This window comes from Opisthocomus hoazin, chromosome 1, assembly GCF_030867145.1.
Source record: "Opisthocomus hoazin isolate bOpiHoa1 chromosome 1, bOpiHoa1.hap1, whole genome shotgun sequence".
Lineage (NCBI taxonomy): Eukaryota > Metazoa > Chordata > Aves > Opisthocomiformes > Opisthocomidae > Opisthocomus > Opisthocomus hoazin.
The window spans coordinates 141,693,422-141,717,834 of record NC_134414.1 but is presented as its reverse complement, the minus strand read 5'-3'; the positions used below and the strand labels follow the sequence as shown (position 1 = coordinate 141,717,834).

At 38.8% G+C, this 24,413-nt stretch overlaps 1 protein-coding gene across 2 annotated transcripts; it reads right to left on the bottom strand.

The window, feature by feature from the left end:
- Positions 1–635: 635 nt before the first annotated feature.
- Positions 636–24,271, bottom strand: INTS13 (integrator complex subunit 13). 2 transcript variants are annotated; one of them, XM_075439306.1, is made up of 17 exons: positions 23,811–24,265; positions 22,294–22,525; positions 20,782–20,856; positions 19,783–19,985; positions 19,357–19,437; positions 18,074–18,164; positions 14,073–14,201; positions 12,368–12,452; positions 9,772–9,861; positions 8,710–8,799; positions 7,057–7,235; positions 6,073–6,243; positions 5,524–5,678; positions 4,286–4,516; positions 2,979–3,118; positions 2,189–2,324; positions 636–1,362 (listed from the first exon to the last, which is right to left on the bottom strand). In XM_075439306.1, the coding sequence occupies exons 2-17, from the start codon at positions 22,516–22,518 to the stop codon at positions 1,323–1,325; spliced, it is 2,121 nt and encodes a 706-aa protein (XP_075295421.1). In that variant the 5' UTR covers positions 22,519–22,525; positions 23,811–24,265; the 3' UTR covers positions 636–1,322. The 2 variants fall into 2 exon arrangements, with proteins under 2 accessions (XP_075295421.1, XP_075295429.1); XM_075439314.1 differs by lacking the exon at positions 2,189–2,324 and having other exon boundaries at positions 23,811–24,271.
- Between the last annotated feature and the right edge of the window lie 142 nt (positions 24,272–24,413).

Sequence of the window (24,413 nt, the reverse complement as noted above, 5' to 3'; positions counted from 1 at the left end):
GTAAAAAATATTATTGTGTAAGTACTCTTCAGTCACTCCATAAAAATGGTTCTAAAAATCATTTAACAGAAAACACATCTGCATCACAGTGGCTAAATAATCACCTTGAAACTATACATGGTACTTAAACATAGCTGAAGAAAGGACTCGGCTACCCATGTACGCAAAGAATACTTGCATGGTATCTGTGTTCAGATCTGGTCAGCACAAAATATGGTATTTAAAGTTTCTGGCGAAGAAATACGAATAGATTAATTTAGTTTTAGAAAAGCTCAGAGGTGTCTAAAATCAACTTAAACTGTAACATATCAAACCTGTGAGACCTGCAGTTGCTTACAGAAGATGGAATAAGGCCATGGATACAGATCAGAGAAGACTGATCTACTTGGAGAGTTTAGCCATTCATCTTTCATTAGCCCACCCAAGAATCTTACAAGGGATCAGACCGAAGACGGAGAAAGAGTTTTTCTGTTTGAGAATTCTACTCTCCATGAAGAGATAAAAAAGCTCTATTCAAAGAAACTGAAGACAAATCACCTACTTTACCATTTCACAGCTATTAATATTCAGAATAAGTCTCCCCGTGATTTTCAAAAAGCTTACACTTAAAACCACAGGTGCCTTAGAGGGCCTACTTCATCAAAAAAATAATTTAATGATTAGCAAAAATTTTATTTACTTTCGCTTACAAAGACTTAACTCCAGCACAACAACCTGAAAGGCTTTGCTTTCTAAAGATCATTTCTACTCAAGTTTAAAAGTCCTTAAACGAACAATTTTTATCTGTAAAACCACTCACTCTCCCACCCCTTCATTGAAAACCAAGACTGGCATTTTCTCAGCTCAGTGACTAGGTACTCAGTGTGCCATTATTTCCATAATTCCAGACTCCTGAGGAAGTTTCATATAAATAAAAGTATTCATGAACCAAATTTAACAATATTATTAGTCAATTATCACTTACTTGAATTGTTTTTTTAAACAGTCATCATTCATTTTGAAATGTCAAACAATACTTATGGGAACCGACTTTAAACTCTAACATTTTTGATTACTCGATTTAGTCCATGGCAGCAGAGGTTTTCTTCCTCCTAAAAACATGACTGTGAAATACTTCATGACAGCTCCTATTTGCACACTGTTCATTTAATGCAATATGCAGATTTCGTATTTCATAGCAAAAATAAAACTAGAAAAATGTAAAAACCAATCAAAACAGAGCTCTACAATTGTACTGAAGTGGTACCAATATCATTTCCAGCATTAAATAAATTTACAATTGGGATTCAGCCAAGTTTTGTCCAAAGACACAAAATTAATCATCACTGCCGGCCTGCTTTTCCATTTTCCGTTGTTTCCATTCTGCAATGTAAGACAACAATTGGTAAGGCTTGTTATTGGAAATACAATCAGATTAAGAAAAAAAATAAGAACGAAATATTTTTTAATAAATATTTTTTACTTCACTACCCATCCTGTCTCTCCGTGTCCCCAACATACACAAGCTTATCTCCTCTTAATACTTCTTTAAGCAGCAATCAGTACATAAAGGAACAGTTTCTGCAAAGAAACTTTCCAGTAACCACCACAAAAAGCTATCCATTATCAACCTCAAAAGACAAAAGCCCATATTCATGTGACTACAGATCATCTCTCTAAAATTTGACCTTTAGTAGTTTGTTTCAAGGTCTTTATTTTCACCCTTCTTACACTGATCATTGACTACCACTCATCTATTAAGCGGAGCTGTTTTTTTGGTATTTTTTAGTAGAACACAGACTATTATCAACTACATTACAGCACAGCGTAAGATTCAACCACTCTTATCAATAATATTTTTGTATTAGTCATTCATTTGGAAGCTGAAGCAAGCAGCAGACTGGCACAAGAAATTTTAACTTAGTTACTGTTTAAGCTCCTGAAGCTGATGAGTTTCGCTGCAAGAGCAATCACTCAGGCACAGGGAAAACCATTTATCAGCATTCAGCCTTGCTCAGCACAGATGCAAACATCTGAAAAGTGAACACTACTGTGGCTCTTCAACAACACTGAGAGATGCAGGCAGGCATTTATACATTTTAATCCTCAGAGTAAGGAATCTTTTTAATGCTGTTAACTGAAGTATTCCTCCACACTGCATATTGACTACTGCTAAGTTATTTGTAGCAATGCATTTATTGATACAAACCCATTTTCTTCTTTCAGATGCTGATATAGCTCAGCTTTATTATTGACAGAGTTCAAACGACCAATAAATTCCTGGTGTTTCCTAGAGTTGGCAGTATTAATCCTGTTGCTCCATAAAGACAGCAAGGACATTGGCCCTAAAATTGTAAGTAAAAAGACTAAGTGATACAATTTCTGAATTATTAAACATTACATCACTATAAAGGCTTGGAAGAAATTACAGGCCATGTTAGTACAACATATTAAAATCACTAATATTAAACAACCTTGTAACAGAAGCTAAATACAAAATATGAAGCAACTACTCAGCTGTTATCACATTACATATGACAGACTTTGCTTCAAATGCATAATGGGAACATCAGCTCAGCCATTGCAACAGATAACAGCTCACAACACAGAAGAAGTCAGACAGAACTGCCCATTCCAACAACTATACTGCGCAGGCATGTTTATTAGTCAGCAGGAGACAGTAATTTCTGATATCTGCCCTTACATTTCTGACATACAGTAGCTCAAATAGCACCAGTAGAAGTTGGTCCAACCCCTGCCAACCCAAGTGCCTAACAGTAGACCCAACATAGCACCTTTGTATCTCTCTTTTCACACACATTTGTTGAGGTTAACATATTTATCAATAATTTCTCAACACTAAGTGTTTAACTAAAAATTATCCTCACTGCCTTAGCATTAAGTCCAAGAAGAGTCATCTCATTACTTTAGAAAATACAGACTAGTACAACAACTTTTATCTTTGAAAGAAATTATCTGTTGCAATTCTTCTTGTTTACCTTTTGCCTTTTCAACTGTGGGCATTTCGTCCATTGTAAGAAGAGGCTTTTTGTTGGGTGGCTCAGGAGAATCAGGGGAATCTTTGATAACTTCAGCTTCTGCTAGTTCTTCTTTTTCACGATCCAAAAGACCTTTTAACCTGTTTGAAAGGGAAGGAAAACAGTGAAGCAAAAAAACGCTAGAGCAGCACAAATGATTCTCAATATCATTCTGTACTCCTCAAAGACACATGCAACCCATATCGTATGAAATTTCTTTCGACTCCTTGGAATGGGTAAAAACAATAGGGAAGACAAGGCTTTATCCAGAGGATTATTTGGCTAAAGGCAAGAATCCTGAAATATCATTTCACTGAAGTTAGTTAGCAGTATATATATTGTAGTTGACGACAGTTTATCATTCTGAATTTTGAAGGAAAGACCAAGTAACAACAAATATATAAAAATACCACACAATTTCCTATTATCTTTTCTACCTGAATTCAGACCTATTCTGTAAGAATTCCTCTTATCTCAGTCCCCATTTTTGTTTCACATGTGAAAGTAAAAGCAATTGCAGGAATGGATTTGATGATACCCAGAAAGGCATGAAAGGTCATCAGCATGGTGACAATAGTGTAGGTGCAGAGGTCCTATTATCCCAAACCATCATAGAACGCACAAAACTTATGCCAATTAAGCTTATTACCACAAAGTGGTTTTGATCTCTTTAGAACAGTAGTTTGAAAGATGGAAAACTTTCCTCTAGAAGAGACTGGCAGATGCTTACCACTTAGACAAGTTACAGTAAGAACATGAATTACAGCAATAGGTATACAGACAATCAATCCTGACATTCAGCTAAAGAGGAGAGCCAAATCAATCTGGATTGTTTATCTACCTGAACACTTAACTGTCTACAGGTCAAGAGAAAATAACTGCCTGTCCCTAGTTTTTAAGTCATGCTTTAAATTTCTATAAAGCAGTTTAATGTCTAATAAGTGGTGTGGTTAAGATAAAATCCAGCAGTGACTCCCCATGCTGCCAAGCCCTGCTAAGTGGTCAACAACTTGTCCAATAACCATACTGCTTGTAAAATACGTTCATTTGAAAAGTCTGATGAAGTAGGCACCATAATAAGATGCCCATTTCCCAAGGCTGGCAATGGTGACTGATCCGAAAAACCTCACTGGTAGTAAGGCAAGGTTACAAGCACGAACACATCAAATTGAAACCTGCAACTGTTTCACCACAATTCCTCTCCCCTACGAAGTGGGGCAGGACAAAAATTATTATGCTACAATTTTATTTCATTGTAGAAAATTTACCTTTCTGATTCTTGCCATTGTTTATCTGATTCATAGTCTTTGCCCAACTTCTCTGACTTGTCTTCTTTGTCTTCTCTTTTTCTACCTCGTTTCTTGCGCTCCTCTTCTTCTGGGGGTTTGCTTCTGCAAGCCATCAAACATTCTAAGACTCGCTGGTGTTTATCAGAGTTGTTTATGTGTGCTCGTACAAGGGTCTCCAATTCATTCCACATAATCCGGTACTGTTCATCTCTAAGCAAGGCCAGAAAAAAGATATTGCATATAGGATTACCTAGATCATTAAACCTTTGAATAAATTAAGGTTAAAAAACAGACCTTAAGAAACAAAAAAAAACAACCATGCCCAAAATCCCCAAAACAAGTAACTCCATACAGATTCTCTGTCCCCTTGTACTGGAGGTCTATCCACGTGGGATCACTCCCTCCTTGAAACCTGAAACCACACTGCATGTAACATTTACCCCATTAACATCCAGAGTTAAGTTGAACTTGAAATAGACTGTGTCCCCCAAAATAAAATTCTTAACTTCCACAAGATCTCACTGCCAAAAGGCACTTTTGAATCCTCTTAGGTGTTTGCTAACTACATAATGTCAGGATACACAGAGGGTCCCTCGTACTGACATGTAAGTTAATTACTATTTAATTCTCTGGATAAAAAAAAAAAAGAAAGAATCATACCATGCTACTGTAAATAACATCCAGTCATGTGGGCAAATCTTCTGTAGCTGAATTTCTTTTCAACCAATTCTTAGAAATACAACACATATCACAATGATTTAGATATCAGGATATTCTACTTTTGTTTTAAAGGAGTAGCCCATATTTTAAAAAAATGTTTCAAAGTATTTGACCATTCTAATCGAACCCAATTTTAAAGCATTGTTGATTTATAATATGCTTAAGTTTTCCTTTTTATTAATTTGAAATTATTCTACTTTGACCTAGCTTGCAATCTCTTACCTTTCTTAATTACTTTCTTTGTTTTCATATTTTTTTAAACATACAATCCTTAGGTAATAAAATTATGTGGTTTTTTCCTAACATACAGCAGTATCAGTACTGTGATAGCCCCTAAATGTTGCAGCAAAGTATCCACAGCACATGTTTTGCTTATGTACAGCATTTAGTTTACTATATATTACCTTCAGCCATATTTTTAAAGTTATGTATGAAAACAATGTCACAGGGTATTTCTGAAAAAAGTCCAGCATAACAAAGAGAGATATGCATGTAACCTTTTTGGACCCTTTCCTCTGGTACCAACTGTTGAAATTGGTAGTGGATCGTTCTTCCTCTCCATGTCTACCAAATTGTATATTGTTTTTTGACAATTCAGAACATCCTCATCAGTCATTGCTTCTTTTACAATCACACTGGCTAATGGCACTACCTGCAAGACAAAACAAAAGTCAACAACAAGGAAAATCTCTGTGTGTTGCAGGAGAGAAACAGGAAGAAATCAAAGGCAATGGAACCACGGAACAACACACAACAAGAACACCCCCTCTTATCCTCCATTTAGTAACAACTTTGAGGAGGCATAAAAGCAGATGCACATTTCCTTTATCTAGCAGCGCTGTAGCTGTCAGGTTCAAATATTCCACCCTATTTAGATGGCATTCCAATGATCTATTTACATTAAATTCAGAGTACTTAAGTGAAAACAAAACTGAAAATAAACTGATTTTGTGCCAAATGACTTATAGAGTTAACATTTCATCAAGTGGCAAGGTGAAACTTAATCCAGAACAAGAATAAAAGGATACAAGCCCCAGGTTACTTACAGCTTGCATGTTGAAGATGGTAGTCTGAGAAATAATCATAGGCCAGTAACGAGTATGTTTCTCTAACTGATCTTTTGCACGTTCCAATGGAATTTCAAGACTTCCATCAATCTTATATCTGGGCTCTAGAAAAGGAGTTAATCGGTTTTCCCTCATAAATTCACCAAAATCCTAATGATAACCAAACAAGATACAATTAGGCATTTCTCTAACAAAGCAACTTTCACTGAGTGGATGAAACAGCACAGTCTTGCTTATTACTGACTGCGTACCATCCCCACTGCTAAATTTGACCCTAACTACCAGAACCCTCTAGCTTTCAGATGTACATTATTCGGGGTGAACACAAAAATAGTTGCATAAAAATATGGGTTAAAAACTTATGCAAGGTTTTTGATGAGGAAGCCTTCTGGATCTGCAAGGTATTTCATGCATGGTAAGAGTTTTATTTTGTTTTTCTGGAAGCCACTTCTGCTTGTTCACAACAGATACAAAGGATGTGTTAAAAAAAAAGCAAAAAACCAAAATGAATGCAAATTGATTGTCTGCTTCACATCTGTGGTTCAAAGCTGACAACTTCATCTCTTCTATTTATTGTACAAACCACTCACGTGCAATCTATCCTTCTGACTACAAAGCAGTATATAGTCCCACATGTATCCAGCCCACAGGAAAAACTTGTCAAGAAAAATGTTATTCTAGAATCAGAAACAAGCCTTGAATACTCATAGTGCATAATGAGGCAAGTACTTCCTTGACACACTAAGGATTTCTATGAAGCAGGCATAACGATAAGCAGACGTGCTACTTTGTCCTAAATACATATCAGTAGTACAAAGAAAAACAGTTTGGCCATGCAATTCACTCCAGCTCTCCAGCAAACGTACCAACATTTCCTTTACGCATCTATTGCACTACATCTCTTGTCATCTGAGATAAGCAACAACTTCAGAAAAAAGAAAATAAAAATGAAAAGAATCTTACTGTAATCCGGTAGTCAGTGACTCTTCCACCACACCCTTCACTAATTGATGGGGGATCTTCTAGAATTGATCGCGAGCTGCTTAACACATGCAGAAAAATTTCTCCTCCGTGGCTGCTGAGCATGTGACTAATTACTTTAGAGCCAGACTTGCGTGGCTGTTCCAACAAAACAGAACGACCTGTTGGAAACATCAGTTTCATCCGTTACTGCGTGCTGCAATTTTAAATTAAAAAGCTACATATACACAGTACAGGTTTGTATCTAGCCAGTAAGACTCTGAATCCATTAAAGTTGAGTTTTCACCTAGCTGAACAAGAAACAGCTATCTCCTTTGAGTATTTACTCCATGTCTTTACACAGAACATAGTGTCATATGCTCTTAAATTCTACCCAGAAAGATCAAAAAACCCTCTTCTCCTGGACCAACCAATCACTTTCTCTGTAGGACATTATTCTTTGGAAAAATACATATTTGTAAGACATTCAAATGGTATACAGTATAAGTGCAGTTTGCTATTTTTCGTTATTACAGATACGTTGCATACTAAACTTACTTGGTCCTACTATGGAAACTCTCTCATTAAAAGCAACTTCTGAAAAACAAGATAACCTAATTGAATATAAAGGTATCAAATGCACTATTTTTTAATGCTTAAAATGGATACTGTTTTTCAGACAGAGAAATAAAACTGCCTTTGTCTTATTTCCAGTAGAATACACTAACTATAAAAGGGTGCATTCTCCAAATAAGTTGTTTGTTATGATGAAGTACAAGCAGAAGATCTGAAGAGAGTGGTTATCTGGCATATACTATTAATTTTGTTTCTAATAATTTTTATTAATCAAAGGACTTTTTCAGCACAAAACCTTAGAAAAAAATACATAAAAATATAATGTTTCAAAAAAACAGTGCATATTTATTTAGACATTCAAACAACTTGACCGAAGAAAACATTCCATTAAAAGGATTCTTGTAATGCTATTTTGTTCGCAAACTTGAAAACCCACATGTAATTCACATTGACAACATATCACTTGTTTGGAAGAAACACCTTTCCAAAATGTATCTAAATGGCAACCTCTTATAATAACATTATTCATGAAAATGGGCAAGATCTTGCAGATAAGCAAAAGATAAGTACATTTAACCTAGTTATTTGACTGATCCCAGTACACATCGGTATGTCTGCTTCTGTTGACCAACACACTTAGTTGCTCACAACCCTCTTAAAAGAGCTTTTTGAGGCTACCCAGCATCTGCTAATAATCAGGCACAGACATAAGCTGCTAATATTTTGCAACAGTCAGAGTAAGCATTGTGATCAAGTGCACTATCACCTACTGAAAGCAGGGTTTCCTACTAAATAGGATAAAGTGAAAAGTATTCTACATTTGGATCCAGAAGAGAACTACCAAAATTCAATACTTGCTTGTTCTTTACATCTTTCTTCCCATCTTCAATTTTCAAAACACATTTTGTTTGCCTTTGAGTACATTTAACAACTTCCTTCTCTTATTTATGAAATCTTAAAATAAACTGGACATTTTTACAGCAGAGACATTTACTGCCATACAAGCCAAACTGTGTAAGTACTGTACTCACAGTATTAACAATTAAAACATTAAATTATTAGCCAAGAACACAAATTTACCATTTAGGAGAAAGTTAGTAAGGCATGAAGAAGGTCTGCTATTTACATCTACTGGTGAAATTCTGTACGCTCCCGTGCAATAGTGTAATTCTGAAAAATAAATGAGTAAATAAGTTGAGAGTGTAGTTCCATGCACACACAAAACACCCTACAAATTAAAACAAAGGAAGGGGAGGAGTTTCTTCCACAAATCGGCATAACTAAAAAGTCTAGCTGTCTCTCGATCTAAAAGTCTGCTCCTTGCACCATCTCCCCACAATCATTCCCGTACCCTCAACTCCAAGAACCTAATACATTCCCAAGCCCTATTTCCAGCAGGACCTCCAGTTCTTTTATCTCCTGAATTATTTCACTGTATCACCAACCTGCTCTTATTTCTCTTAAATATATTTTTGACCTGCTGTTTCAAATAGTCAACATATCTAGCTGATAGTCTACAGCGTGCATGAGCTGAATGGCCAAGTGGTTCCTATGTTACCCCAAATCCTCCGTCTCACTCTCCCTTACTCAGATTTGGAAGTTTAAGAGGGTCTAGTCTACTGATAGTATCATTGCATACATTTAATTTCCTTTACAAAGCTTTTTACTTAGCACTCAAAAGATTACACTAAAGATAGTACTTTGACTGCTCCCTCTCCAAAACAAGAATTTAAGACTAAAAAGATTCAATGCCTCAAAGCCGCTGTGTTAAAAACATAGCTGTGGAACTGACATGGTATACTTCGCCCTGCGAGAAGGGCAAATTACTGAACATTGCAGTCAAGGAACAACCTCATGATACTTAGGAGGAAACTGAAAAAAGCCACCAAGAAAAACATTACTATCCCTCTCACTATCCCTCTCACCTCTTACACAAACCACTGATCAACCAAGACGAGAAGAGCATTGTATGACCATTAGAAAAGCAGAGTGCAGTCAGCGGCAAGGTTTATAGAGCAAAACGTGAAACCAGCATTAACAAAAAGCAAATTACCTCTTTGTTCAGATTCTTATCAGTGTACTGAGAGAACAGTGTTCAACACAAGTCAGAATATCAGTTTTGTAAGACACCACATTACCTACCCACACTATTTGTTCGAGGAGTACACCATTTTAATGTTACAGTTTCTTTAAACGTGCCTTCTCTGCTGTTGCCACCTACATGATTATCACCTGCAATACAAAGTCAGAAAAAGCATGTGATCAACCATATTTTCTTCTTCATTACAGCAAAACACTCTAAACTTTTAAGGTACAAAATATTTATAACAGCATATACAAGATGTAATCTAATTTTTAAAAGTTGGATATCCAACTTGAGCAAATAAAATACTAGCAGTGGCAGTTGAAAAAATAACCTTTTAAAATCAGCAGCCGTTGCATATATTTTAAAAACCAATTTGGCAAACAGAATACTGTAGCTCCAGAGTATGTTCCACAGGTTTGATTCAACATTTAGAAAATTATAGATATGATTTATCTATAACAGGCAATTTTTGCTTCCAAAATGCCTAGGACTTTAATACGATATCTTTTTTCAATATTCCACACAAAAATCAGAAATCTTAACAAATGTTAGAGCTGATCATTTATTGTATAGAATGTATCCCAAAGTCAAAACTGAAACTGATCTAAAGGCACATTTGACAAGTTGGGCTTTTTGGGGAAAGAAGTATTTGGTCTCATCACCCAGTATCTTTGCCATGTCAGATTCAATCCGAACATCTCTCAACATGTTTTGCTGGCAGTATATGTTTTATCGTCAAAATACTTTCATTCAACACCTCACTGATCACTGATCTGGCAAAAACCACATGAAGGCCTTAAAACAGACATTATCAATACTCCTTGGTACACTAAACAACATTTCCGCTAGTGAGTTTTGTGATTCTTCACCATCTTTGACTCACATTTTCTCAGGAAGGAATTAACTGAGTTTTGTATGAAGTTTCAGAATTACAGTAGCACAGCAACTGAAAATGCTCGAATCCACAGTAATTGGGAGGAACGTGACACGTACATCAACACACAACATTGTATGCAATATGGTAGGGTTTAGTCTAATCTTTCATGTAATAAATTTTATTTTATATCAAAGAGATTTACTCAAGAGATTTGTTTGATTTGCTTATTAATCATGCAGGTAACTTGCAGAAGTTGTTTTTTTCAGTTAGATTAAATAACTGGAATCACTTTAGAAAGTATCTCTCAGATTATCTAAAGGCCAAACTGATTTCATCTAAAAATTGTCTAGCAGCATTTCACAGAAATAAGATCAATGTAACTGTATTCCTACTTTCCTAGTGCCAGAGCCATTACAGCTGAAAGATCTATGTAAGAACAAATAAAAGAAACAAAAATTTACAGAATCTAAGAACAGAATTTATTCTCAAAGTTCTGATGGAAAAAATTTGAAAAGGAATTGCAGTGGGAGTTTGCTTTTTCCTTTTACTAGCAGACTTATTCCTTGAGCCAATAGATATTCCAAAACTATTTCTGAGCCCTTACAAAAGTTTTTTGCTTTCAATATGGTAACACAAGTTCAGGTGAGTCTGATTTCATTACTGTAACATCCTATTCTTTTTCCCCCATCTTTAATCATAAGCTCCACTAAAATACAGAGCACAGTACTTGTATATGATCATCAGGAGTTACCTCTTTTTCCTCAAAGTAATGGTAATCCCCTTAAGAGTAAAAAGCCCACAAACTCCCTAGAATGGCTACTTACAAACCATACAATTTCAAACTTCAGAAAAAAAATTTCCATTTTTCATTAAATACCTCTGACATAAATCCTTTGTTAAATTCTTCACTTAAATGTTAAACAATGATCAACTTTCCAATATGCTTTAAAACTATGTAATATAATTTAGGATAGTAAAACAACTATCTACAGGTTATACCTAAACACACATATTCTACACACAGTAAATCAGACTAAGCTTTTAACGCTGCTGAATCCTATAACAGAAATCACAGTCAATGCAGCAAGAGAAGACAAAGCACATACAAGCCTTTAAAACTTCAAATGAGGCTTCAGCACTGAAAAGGCACACAGTCCAAGTATTCCATAACACACTGGCACAGACCGGGGTTTTTTTCACTGCTTGGCTTTGGTTTTAATTCTACTAATACAGAATTTTTAGCCTCACTTACTAACAAAATACTACATCAACCACTGTTGTCTGAACAAAATAGTTTTGCATAACACTTACTTCTATGTATTTCTAACCTCAGCTGAGTTATTAAAAATTCACCTCAGAGCAATACTAGGTAATAAATCCAAACTCACAAAAAGGATACTAGGTATTTCAAATACAACAAGAAAACTCAAAAGCCAAATAACTATTGTCTTTCCCAAAGCAATTACTGTCATAAACAGGTCTATAGGATATAAGTGATGTCAACTATTATTACTTAACAAACAGATTAAAAGTTCAGTTGTGCAAGGAATAATTTTCCTCAAATACCCACAACAGGTAATTCCTTTAGTAAAATCACTGTAACAAGTAAAACTCCAATGCCAACATTACCAATCAAGTGCTTGGGTTGTACGGAATAACTGAAAATTCACTAATCATGCCTGAAATTTACATCAAGTTGAAGCCTGCAGTCCTTCTTTGTGAATACTTCCAGCAGGCTGACCAAAAACCACTGTTAGAGGACTATTTCTACTTACCACTCTTTAAAAAGTCAACGTGTGCCTCTTTGTGGTGGAGAAGCTCCACATCATAGTTGGCTGATGTGTTAGCATGTTGTTCTTCCTTTAAAAGGCAAAGGTAGAAAGAAATATAATTATTTTAGCTAGAGGTCAATGTTTTCATAAATGAACGATTCTACATTTACCTTGCACTCCAGAAGAAAACAAAAAGTCTCCAAAGTGCATCAGACAACAGCGGGATTGCAATGTTGAGGAAACTGTTTGCTGTCTGACCTGTTTAAAGATGCAGCCATCTGCTTTTCCTCTTTTTCCCTTTTTTGAAACCCTGCGGTTTCCTCTTTATACAAATGTCATGACAGGGTGCATAGTATGAAATGTAGGTAAACAATACGCTTAATTAATACTGCTTAAATCAGAGAAGGAAGCGTACGACATACTGAACGCCACCGGCAGTTACAACTTACTGAGCAGCAACAAATGGTCACTGCAGAACAGATTGGCAATTGCTTTTCATAGCTAAAAATCTCAAGAATTCAAACCAGGAAACACACCTAGAACTTCATCATTTTTTTGCACTTAGGATACAGAAAAAGCATACTTGCAGCTGCAAGCTTATAATTAAAAAATGGATGTTTGTAAAGAGGACATTGCATCTTTAAACAGCTGCAGAGGACTAGCAAAAAAACAGAACAGTAACCTTGGTAATTTATTCCAAGCTAAAAAAAAAAAAAACCAAACCACACACCACAGAGAACCCAACGTAGTCTATTACTATAAGGACAAAGGCAGAAGGGAGAGGCATACCAGCAGCACACAAGTCAAAGTTACAGACAAGGTATTTGCAAACTTCAGTCACATTTACACCATGACCCATGTCAAAGTTTCAATAAAGGTGTGAAAATAATTTTTAATTTCATGTTTTAACTTATGAAATCCATACAATATTGCTAGTTCTTAAAGATGCAAGTAACAATGGACAGTATTAGACCTGATGAATTGTTTATATCAGGAAATTTAACCTGCCCCTGCCCTTTTTGTTTGTTTTAATACTGACACTTCCATTTCAATTGTCTCTTGCTGCCTGATCAGCAGATTACCGTAAACTTGGAAATACTTGAAATTCTTAGTTGCACTGATTTCCCTCCCCAAAAATACTAAAAAATAGGGACATAAACACCTTTGAACAGATTATGTTTAATTTAATATCTTTCTTAACTAGATATATCCCCTGTTCCCTTGTTTCTAGTCTATGGATCTTCAAACTGGAAAACCTTTAGTCAAAAACCAGCTATTAGTTACAAACACCTTTATGCTGTGTGGGCATGATAATGAAACAGAGGAAAAAGACTCACTATGCCACTATACTGCACAATGGTCAAGAATATCTAAACACAACTAGAAAAACACAAATCTGATGTAAATAAGATTGTATTTATATAAAATAATACAAACAGAACTGAAATAACACTTGTATTGCTACATCAAAAACTGAGATTCAGCAATACAACATTTTGTTCTGTGATCCTTCTTTACTTTTTTCCACCTTTATTTTTACTAACCTGGTCACAGACATTGAATGTTGGCTAATAAAAAAAAAACAAAACAAAATATGATATGGAGAGAAACACAATGTAAAAATTCAATTAAAATAAACATTAAAAGTTTTCAAACAAATTCAGAAGCGATGCAAGCTAGTAACACAAAGCTATAGACACAATATTACCTTCATAGGAATGTTAGTTATTGTGGTTGAAGCCAGATCAAAGTGCTGTTGTACCAAAACATTCAGCTTTGTAGCCAGATGCCGTCCCGCACGGACACTGTGCACTTCACTGGTTAAGACAGGTGAAAGCTAAAATAAAATGACAGAGTATTCATTGACTAGGCTCCAGTATCATGTAAAAATATTATTAATTTGAACTCTAAAATAAGCACATTCATACTGCTAAATTTGACTGAGGGGAAGAACTACCACCCCCAAAAAAACCACCATGGAAACTAAGAAGGAAGAAGCAAAAATTATTTCCTGTTCAGAATCTTGCCCATTACGTCAGTTGTTCCGTGCAGTTGCTACAAATTCTCAAAAAATTAGAAGTGTGCTAAAACAACTTGAGCCATTAAATGTTAATAGGAAGAATTAGTATCACAGAATCACAGAATCGTAGGGGTTGGAAGGGACCTCTGTGGGTCACCCAGTCCAACCCCCCTGCCAAAGCAGGGTCACCTACAGTAGGCTATAGAGGACCTTGTCCAGGCGGGTCTTGAATATCTCCAGAGAAGGAGACTCCACAACCTCCCTGGGCAGCCTGTTCCAGTGCTCCGTCACCCTCAGAGGGAAGAAGTTCTTCCTCATGTTCAGCTGGAACTTCCTCTGCTTCAGTTTGTGCCCATTGCCCCTTGTCCTGTCTCTGGGCACCACTGAAAAGAGCTTGGCCCCATCCTTCTGACACCCACCCTTTAGATATTTGTAAGTATATATTAGGTCCCCTCGCAGCCTTCTCTTCTTCAGGCTGAACAAGCCCAGCTCCCTCAGCCTCTCCTCGTAGGAGAGATGCTCCAGTCCCCTCATCACCCTCGTAGCCCTCTGCTGGACTCTCTCCAGTAGTTTCTCATCTTTCTCAAACTGGGGAGCCCAGAACTGGACACAGTACTCCAGATGGGGCCTCACCAGGGCAGTGTAGAGGGGAAGGAGAACCTCCCTCCACCTGCTGGCCACACTCCTCCTAATGCACCCCAGGATTCCATTGGCCTTCTTGGCAGCCAGGGCATACTGTTGGCTCATGGTCAACCTGTCATCCACCAGCACACCCAGGTCCCTCTCCACAGAGCTGCTCTCCAGCACGTCCACCCCAAGCCTGTACTGATGCATGGGGTTGTTTCTCCCCAGGTGCAGGACCCTGCATTTGCCTTTGTTGAACCTCATCAGGTTCCTCTCTGCCCAACTTTCCAGCCTATCCAGGTCACGCTGAATGGCAGCACAGCCTTCCGGTCTGTCTACCGCACCTCCCAGTTTGGTGACATCAGCAAACTTGCTGAGGGTACATTCTAACTCTTCATCCAGGTCGTTGATGAAGAAGTTAAACAAGACTGGGCCCAGTACTGACCCCGGGGGGGACACCACTAGTTACCAGCCTCCAACTAGACTCAGAGCCGCTGATGACAACCCTCTGAGTTCTGCCATTCAGCCAGTTCTCAATCCACTTCACCAACCACTCATCCAGCCCACACTTCCTGAGCTTCCCTAGGAGGATATTATGGGAGATTGTGTCAAAAGCCTTGCTGAAGTCAAGGTAGACAACATCCACAGCTCTCCCTTCATCTACCCAGCCAGTCATGTCATCGTAGAAAGCTATCAGATTGGTCAGGCGTGATTTCCCCTTGGTGAATCCATGCTGACTACTGCTGATAACCTTTTCCTCCACTTGCTTGTTGATGGCCTCCAGGATAAGCTGCTCCGTCACCTTTCCTGGGATGGAGGTGAGGCTGACCGGCCTGTAGTTCCCTGGGTCCTCCTTCTTGCCCTTTTTGAAGACTGGAGTGACATTGGCCTTTCTCCAGTCCTCGGGCACCTCTCCTGTCCTCCAGGACCTCTCAAAGATGATGGAGAGTGGCTCAGCAATGACATCCGCCAGCTCCCTCGGCACTCGTGGGTGCATTCCATCGGGGCCCATGGATTTGTGGGCATCCAGATCGCTTAAGCGATCCCTCACACAGTCCTCCTCGACCAAGGGAAAGTCATCCTCTCTGTAGGCTGCTTCTCTTGCCTCCAGGGCCTGGGATTCCTGAGGGCCTGCCTTGGCACTGAAGACTGAAGCAAAGAAGGCATTCAGTAGCTCTGCCTTCTCTGCATCCTCCGTCACCAGGACACCCTCCTCTTTCAGCAGCGGTCCCACATTGTCCCTAGCCTTCCTTCTGCTGCTGATGTAATTGAAGAAGCCCTTCTTGTTGTTTTTGACATCCCTTGCCAGCTTCAATTCCAGGTGGGCCTTGGCCTTCCTCGTCGCATCCCTGCATGCTCTGACCACGTTCCTGTACTCTTCCCAAGTGGCCTGCCCCTCTTTCCACATTCCATGGACCTTTGTCTTCTGCCTGATCTCCGCTAGAAGCTCCTTGTTTAACCATGCAGGTCTCCTGCCTCCTTTGCTCGATTTCTTTCTCAGGGGGATGCACCACTCCTGAGCATGGACGAAGTGACATTTAAACAGCGACCAGCACTCTTGGACCCCCCTGCCTTCGAGAGCCCTGGCCCACGGGATTCCTCCCAGTAGCTCCTTGAAGAGGCCAAAGTCAGCCCTCCTGAGGTCCAAGGTTTTGATCCTGTTTATCGCCCTGCTTCCTCCACGCAGGAGGCTCCACATGGGGAAAAAAAGTCCTCTTAATAGTAGCTCTGGGCCTAGTCTTTAGCTGTTCTGTCTGCTGAGTAACAGGAACAAAGTCATTTTTATATAGCTACCTGTGCGTCCTACATACACAAGCAAAACAAACACAAGCCATAAGTTGCATTTGATTTTTTGCTTGCCAACAAGTTAAGTTTTAGGCTTTTGAAAAAGAAAAAAAAAAAAATCACAGTGATAAAGACGACTGTCTTAGAGGAAAGTAGCAGTAAATTTATTCTCTTCTGTTCACTTTTTTTTTTTCTTCAACAACCACAAAAGTTTCGTAGAAAAGAATCTCGGGAAGGTAGCTATTATAGTCATTATTATTTATAAAATAATATGCAGGACTAGATGCTTTTCATGTTAAGAATGAGACTTTTTTCTTATGTCTTCTCTTTCTTACAGACAGCAGATTAAAATACCGAGCACTGCAGACTGATGAAGAACAGAATGTATTACAAAATATTTTGCACGTACTTGGTTTCCAGCCACCACCACACAGCATGGAAGTCCACAGAGCTCATGTGCTTTTGTTACCAAACAAGTGAGATGTTAATTTACAGAGTAATTTCTTAAATGCAACCTTTCACCTTTTTGAAAAATAATCTTTAAAGTTATCTGTAGAATACATAAAGTATTTTATGAAGTTCAAGCATATTCTGCATTCCTACACTCTATAACCCTTTCATTTGGAAGCAGATATGCTTTGCAATGATCTTCATTAAAAAGGCATTCTGTTTGCTAACACTGAAACAACAGAACTTATGCAAAAGCTCATTTTGGTTTCATGAGAAAACCATTCAACCAAAAGGCTAAAAATGCTGATGTGTTAGTCTGGATAACATGGAACACACAGTGCTGAACAACAACCACATCTCTCAGTAACAGATACTTGGGAAAACAGGGCTTGCGCTACCTAGTGGCATCTGCTTAAACAGCAGGGAAGTTACCCAGCTAACCTCTTCAACACACCAAGGAGTCAATGGTTTTCCATTAGGTTCCTCAGTGTGCATTTCCTTCTCAAAAAAAACATCAAACCCAACATCGTGTCATTCTACATTATTAATGGGCTTACTTAAAAAGAGTCATGAATTACTGAAAAAAATATAAGTAATAAAATGAAAAAAGAGGTACCACAGATGCACAAAGACTACAAAAGAAAACATACTCTTCAGATAGCAATATGCAGGCTGTCAACTTGTCAGAGAGCTATCACCTGTACTTTTTCCAACACCCCAGAGACCAGAGGCGCAAAACATAATTGCTGAACACTTAATTTGCACTGCCTATTTTGAGTCTGACATAGTTCCTAATCCTTGGACAAGTTTTCTCATTTCAAGCTCCTTACCTCTTTCTTAGGACGATCTGAAACAAGGCTGTCTTCACCAACTGGGTAAGTGTGGATTAAGACCAACTCACATTTCTGAATCTGCATTAGACTTAAAAATAAACATTCTATTTAGCCTACAGCATGGCAGACTGTCTCCTAGAAATTAGACCAATTCTCCCAAGACTCATCTGATTTCCAGAACACAGAATCATAAAGATGTAATACATCCTACTGTTGCTGAAAGCATTCTGTAGAAACTAGGTTACATTCATGATTTTCAAAAGCGCATCCTTCAAAATAAATTTTTATCATAATAAAAAACTGTGTAACATTTCTAGCTCTTCAGATGCTATAGCATTGTGTTTCTGTTTGGACATAGCAACAGAACAGATCCTTAACTGGTGTAATCTGTTCAGCTTCATTCAACTGAAAATTGACACTCCGTTTGTGTCTCCAAGTGTGTGTGCAGGTATTAGTAAGGAGACTCCAGTGAATATCAAAACAACTACCCAGATAAGAAGCTCATGTCCTAAAGTGGCTGGAAATTGAGAGATCAAGACACTGTTCCACATCTCCACCTACAGGAATGAGACCACTTTTCTGTCTTTACAGTGGACCGAGAACCCAATTCCCTGGGGCAGTATCCTTTGTACACACATGAAACTGCAATTGCAGCAGGTAGCTACGGGAGACTCCTGCTTCTGCTGTTCACGTGCCTAAGGAGCAACCAAGAATAGGATCTCAACCTACTAGGCACTTTACAAAGCAATACACAGTCCTTGGGCCAAACAGTTCACTGCTTAACATAGGGTTGAAAAATGACTTCTCAGAAGAGACGCAACCTGTATTTCAAGAGATTCCTTTATCTGAAGGGAAGCGTCAGGCAACACAATAATTTTGAAATCAAAAACCAGTTTCAAAGAAGTTACCTATTTTACTCAAAGAAAGATCAGTGTAAAACTAATGCAGCGTTACCAAGAAAAAAATGCAGACGCATTACTGACTACAAATATAGAGTATACAAGAAGGCACAGCTACGTGTCTCATTTGGAGCAAGATGTAGCAGATAACAACCTAAAGAAACACTGTCCTATGAGGATGAAGGGTGATACTGAAAAACTAATCATTATACACAAGCTCTAAGTCAACAACATCATGATTTTGTATTTTCTATTTCACACAGGCATTGAAACAGTCCATCAGAGTAAGTTTTAAGTGACCAAAATACACCCATATTTCACAGAGGTTTTAACAGGCACGTGCAGAAAAAGAGAAACTATACCTGTAGAGAATATACTCACTGGTCTGAATTAGCTGCAAGCTTGTTGTGCTCATGAATGGTTTCCTGAACGTAATCCTCAAGCATCCGAACATGACTGTCACTAGAAAGAAAATTTATATATTCATGTATTACATTATCTATTATATATATTTATAGATTAATATATCTTTATATATTAATATAATTTTTTTCCTGCAGAATAACCCATACTCCTGTTTAAAGCAGCATGTCACTAAATGCTCTCCTATTTCAAGTGGGAAGTTTTTGGTTGGTTATTGTAGCAGACCTCCCATAAATGAAACCTTTAATATGGCATGAAATCATCTACACAGGACGCAAACCAGTTTTAACTCTACTTAGGGCATTAATTCACAACAATGAAACACTTCCAAAAATGTATGAAATTACTCTTTTTTAAATGGTTCAAGGACATTATCGCACATACCTTTTTGCATTAGTAATACAGATTATTCTTCCTCTGTTTCCAACACGTTCTGCATTCTCCATGAGCGTGGTTCGAGCCTCATGCTGGTATTCTGTTATTTTGCAGAGTGCTTCAACTGCTGCAACCAGACCATGAAGTATGCTGCAACACTCTGGATCTGCCCGAGGATTAGGTGGCCCAACAGCTGCTAACGCTGCCATCAACTAGTTAAAAAGAAAGAAAATATTATTGAAAATTACTTTCCAGTCATTTGTTAAAATGATCAGTTAAGAAAAGAAGTCATCATTATAACTCACTTTACATGCAAATTAATATTGCTGGGAGAAAACCAAACAGAGCAATTAAAGACCATTATCTGTCCCCAGCCTTCTGGAAAACATTTGGCCCTAAATTATCCTTTACAATTCATTTATTAACTGTTACTAAGCCTTGAGAATATAATAATCTCATTTATTACAAAAAAATACCTGTCTCTAATAGCAAGTTATATCCAACCCCTGAAAAATTCTAACATTATTAGTTGCCACCTGCTTTTATTTTCTGAGAATTTGGAAATGCAGTTCCTCCCCGAAGTAATTTTTTCGGAGGATGAAGCCATTCAGTATGAAACAAAACGAGAGCAAAGAAAATATTTACAACTTTTTTTCCTACACAGTTTATTTGCCTACCATGCAAATGCACAAAAATCCCCATATTTAAAAATCAAGAAGCATCACAAAATTGCAGAAGAAATACATAGGTAATTTCTTCGTAACATTTATTTTAATATGTAATCCTATACTGAAAGCTACTGGATTATTTTTTAATTACGTAAAGTTGCCTATAGAATAGTCCAGCCTCACAGGCAGCTATTTAAAATTCTGTTACATAATAATTTCAGACCAGATCCACCAACATTTTAATTAACCAAAGTTATTTCATATTGAACATAGCAAGAAGTTGCTACTATTCTGCAATTAAACTAGACTTACAATATAAAAGAGAAGTTACAAAGCATACCTCCTGCAAGTTCTGATCTTCTTGAGTCCAAGAATTCAAGACATGAGCCCCAGAATCACTCACAATGAAATTCACCTAAAAGGATCAAAAAAAGCACACGGACAATAACAGCCAGTCATACAGGTAACAGCCATTATGGCTACTTTCCCAAATCCAAACACACAAATTACTTTTAGTTTGGATTGTCAGTGCATAGATCTCCAGAGTATTAGAAGTAAGAGATATAAGACAACAAAAAAACAAAAAGCATCCACTCCTGTTATATTCATTTAACCCTTCAGTAACATTATGACTAACAACTTCCTACTCATATTTTTAAGTTACTATGTCAATTTCTACACCAAATTAGCATTGCAGGATATTATGAAATATTTTAATAATCAGGTAATAATTTTCAGTAGAATAGCTACAAAATAAATTCTAATACTGCCATATTGCAAATCATTTCCAAAGACTGTCATGGTAGATCACAGGGATAAACATCTAGCAAGATTTAATAAACATCACATAGCAAAATATGCTCTAAAGATGACCAAAAAAAAAAAAAAAAAAAAAATCAAAAGGAAGCACAATTTCCATCTCCATTTCAGTTTCTCATACCACACAAGCTCCATTTCAGCCAACTGACTCAAATCCATTAAGCATACACTTGATATAATCCCATAATGGGATGTGACCATATCTTAAGTGATCTAGAGTTTTAATTAAATGTTCATTGTCTGAGCACCAAGACATGCAATCCACCAAGGCACCGCAGCTGACATGCATCCAACCACTGAACTACCAGCAATATTTGCTAGTGCCGGGCCTCTGCCTCAGCTGCTGACACAGCCAGTACTCCTTTATCTTTACATTGTACCAACATCACTGTCACAAGGTGGTTTAACTTCCATAGTTTTTTAAGGGTAACTAACCATTAGGACACTGCACAATTGTTTACTCAATAATGAGAAAAAAATTTCAAAAAACAGGGATTAGTTACCTTAATTTATGATACAATGTTACAGAGCCCACCAGGTACTTAGTTCTCTAAACAAGATGTGTGCTGTGGTGTTCTCCCACTTATTCCAAACTTGCAGCTTCAGAGAGATCCTACCTCTTCCTAAAGCTCAGAATACCTTCAAAGTTGGTACCAAAAACCTTAAGAAATGCTACCAAGCACGTTTAGAAACAAAATTTTATTTGAAGCAATACCTAACTCAAGCTTGTGTAAACTTCTAGCTCAGAACACAGTAATAAATCCGTAAGTTACCTTAAAGCACCCTTCCAAGTTTTGCACTGAGTTACAAAATGACATTAAGACAATGAAAGGTCCCAAAAATATGTAATGGGATTCACATACTACCCAAACCAAGTTAAATAACTATAAAGTGTATTGACAGCCCAAATAAAATTTTATATAATAAATTATATTTAATCTTCTAATTTAATTATACCAAAAGTTTTCATTAAAATGGGAAAATATTCCTTGTACTATCAAGTATCACACATGCTATGGCTAGAAGAACTTACCAGTTTCTTGAAAGGGAAAATATCATACATTATTCTACAGTACTCCATAGACGATTCCACTGAACACGTCCATAGTGATTTTGATATGGGTGCTAGAGGTATAATTCCTTGGGTCCGATTCTTTACTAACATATCAAATTCAACATGTTGTCTGCAGGATTCTGCCATATACGGGCAGTGATCCACCACAAAAACAGTTTTATGAGACTCAGAGAAAATTTTCATTTTCTTCCTACAAGAAACAGATCAAAATCAGAAAGAAATTGTACAAGGCAAAAAAAAAAAAATCACATCACAAGATTGCTCTGCAATTTATACAGCATAAAATTATTTTACTAGGATATGCAAGTTTCAAAGAGGTTACCTCTTATAGTATTTAGATACCATACTGCATACATTAGCTCCTATAAAACTGTTAAGCTTTTAAAAAAACCGACAAGAATTCCCATTTTAAGTATCTATTTACATGGAGACAAATACCCTCTAGAACTCTTACCAGTCCATATATTTAGTATACTAGATATCTAATTCGAAGAAATTATTTTTTCTCAGGAGGAAAAAACACATAATACGAAGATGGACTGTTGAAAAGGCAACAATGATGCATGGTATTACCCTCCCCACATTTCTAATTAAAAGACTTTTCAGGAAAAAAGTACAGAAGCTGCTTCCTATTTAAAGCATCTTTCCTGAAATAAACAACATGCAAAAAAAAAAGTTATTATCAGGCCACACAGACTTTGAAGCAGTACAAACATCAGGCTTTTAAACAGATTTTCAGCCTTCAATTTGGCAGATACATCTCTCTATTTTCGTATCAATATTTACATCCATACTTTGATCTCTGACTGAGAGATGTACCAAATCCAAAATTAAAACACAGATGTTTCTTATCCAGCAAGACTCACAGGAGCTCTCCTGGTATTCTTCCCAACTACCAAGCCTGAGAACCCTGCAATGGGGATTTTCGCGTTCCGCATTGACAAACTGGGCTTCCCTCTCCTACAACATCACCGAAAAATAATATTTGTGAAGCAACTGTAACGTCAGATCCCATGTTAGGGTGGCCACCATGACTTCGGGACCCAAACGACACGTGGAAATTAATCTTAGGCTAGCAGTACTTGGATTAAACGCTCCCCTCTTATCAAACTCGCTCAACTTCTGGATGTTTCCGTAACGTTTCCAGTATAAAAACCTACCTCGTCCATGCAAATGCTGCTGAATTGGTGAGTACACAAAACCAAAAGATATCTATACGAGGTCGTTTAAAAATACTAAAGCGTCCGAGGGACGAGGATTCACACGACCCGGCCTGCGGGCAGCACCTCGCTCCGCGGGGCAGGTTCCGCCCCCGGAGGCCCGCTACGCACTCGGCTCGGCAGAGGCCAGGGCGGGCCGCAGGCGGGCCCAGCCCCAGGGCTCGCACCCAATCTTCGGCCTGGCAGAGCGCCCGAGGGGCCGGGGCAGCCGGTCCCCGCCCGCCCAGAGACCAAAGGGAAGGGAAGCGCCCTTACCTAGGCCGGCTCCTCCTCTGGTGCAGAAGCCCCGGTCCCGCTCCCCGCCGGGCCCGGCCGCGGCCGCGCTCCGAGGAGGAGGAGGAGGGGCGAGGCCCGCGGGGAGCCCTAGACGGGGCCGGGCGCGGGCGCCTCCGTCCGGGAGACCTCCATGCCCCTCCGCCCGCTTCCTCCGCCGCCGGCTCCGCGGGGAGCGCTGGGCCCGGCTCCTGCCTCCGCGCCCGGCGCCCGCGGGGGTGGGAGAAGCGGCCGAAGCCCCCCCCGCTCCGCCCACCCCTGAGGCCGCGAGACCCCCGCGCGGCCACTTACGCCGCTGGCGCAAGGGCTCCCCCAGCGCTGGCGGGGGAGCGCCTCTCCCCTCCTTCCCCCCCCCTCACACCGCGGCGGCGGCCACCCGGGCCCCGGCGGGCGGCCGGGCTCCCTCACGCACCCCCCATGCCCGCCCCGGCCCCGCTGCTCGACCCTCCGCCTGGGCGCGGACTGCCCCGCCCTGTCACACCGCTCCCCGCACGAGGCCCCCGAAGGGCCCGCAGCCGCTGCTCTCGCGAGACTCCACAGAGCTCTCTCGGGCGGCGGGGCGTGGCTCATGCAGCGGGACAGCCA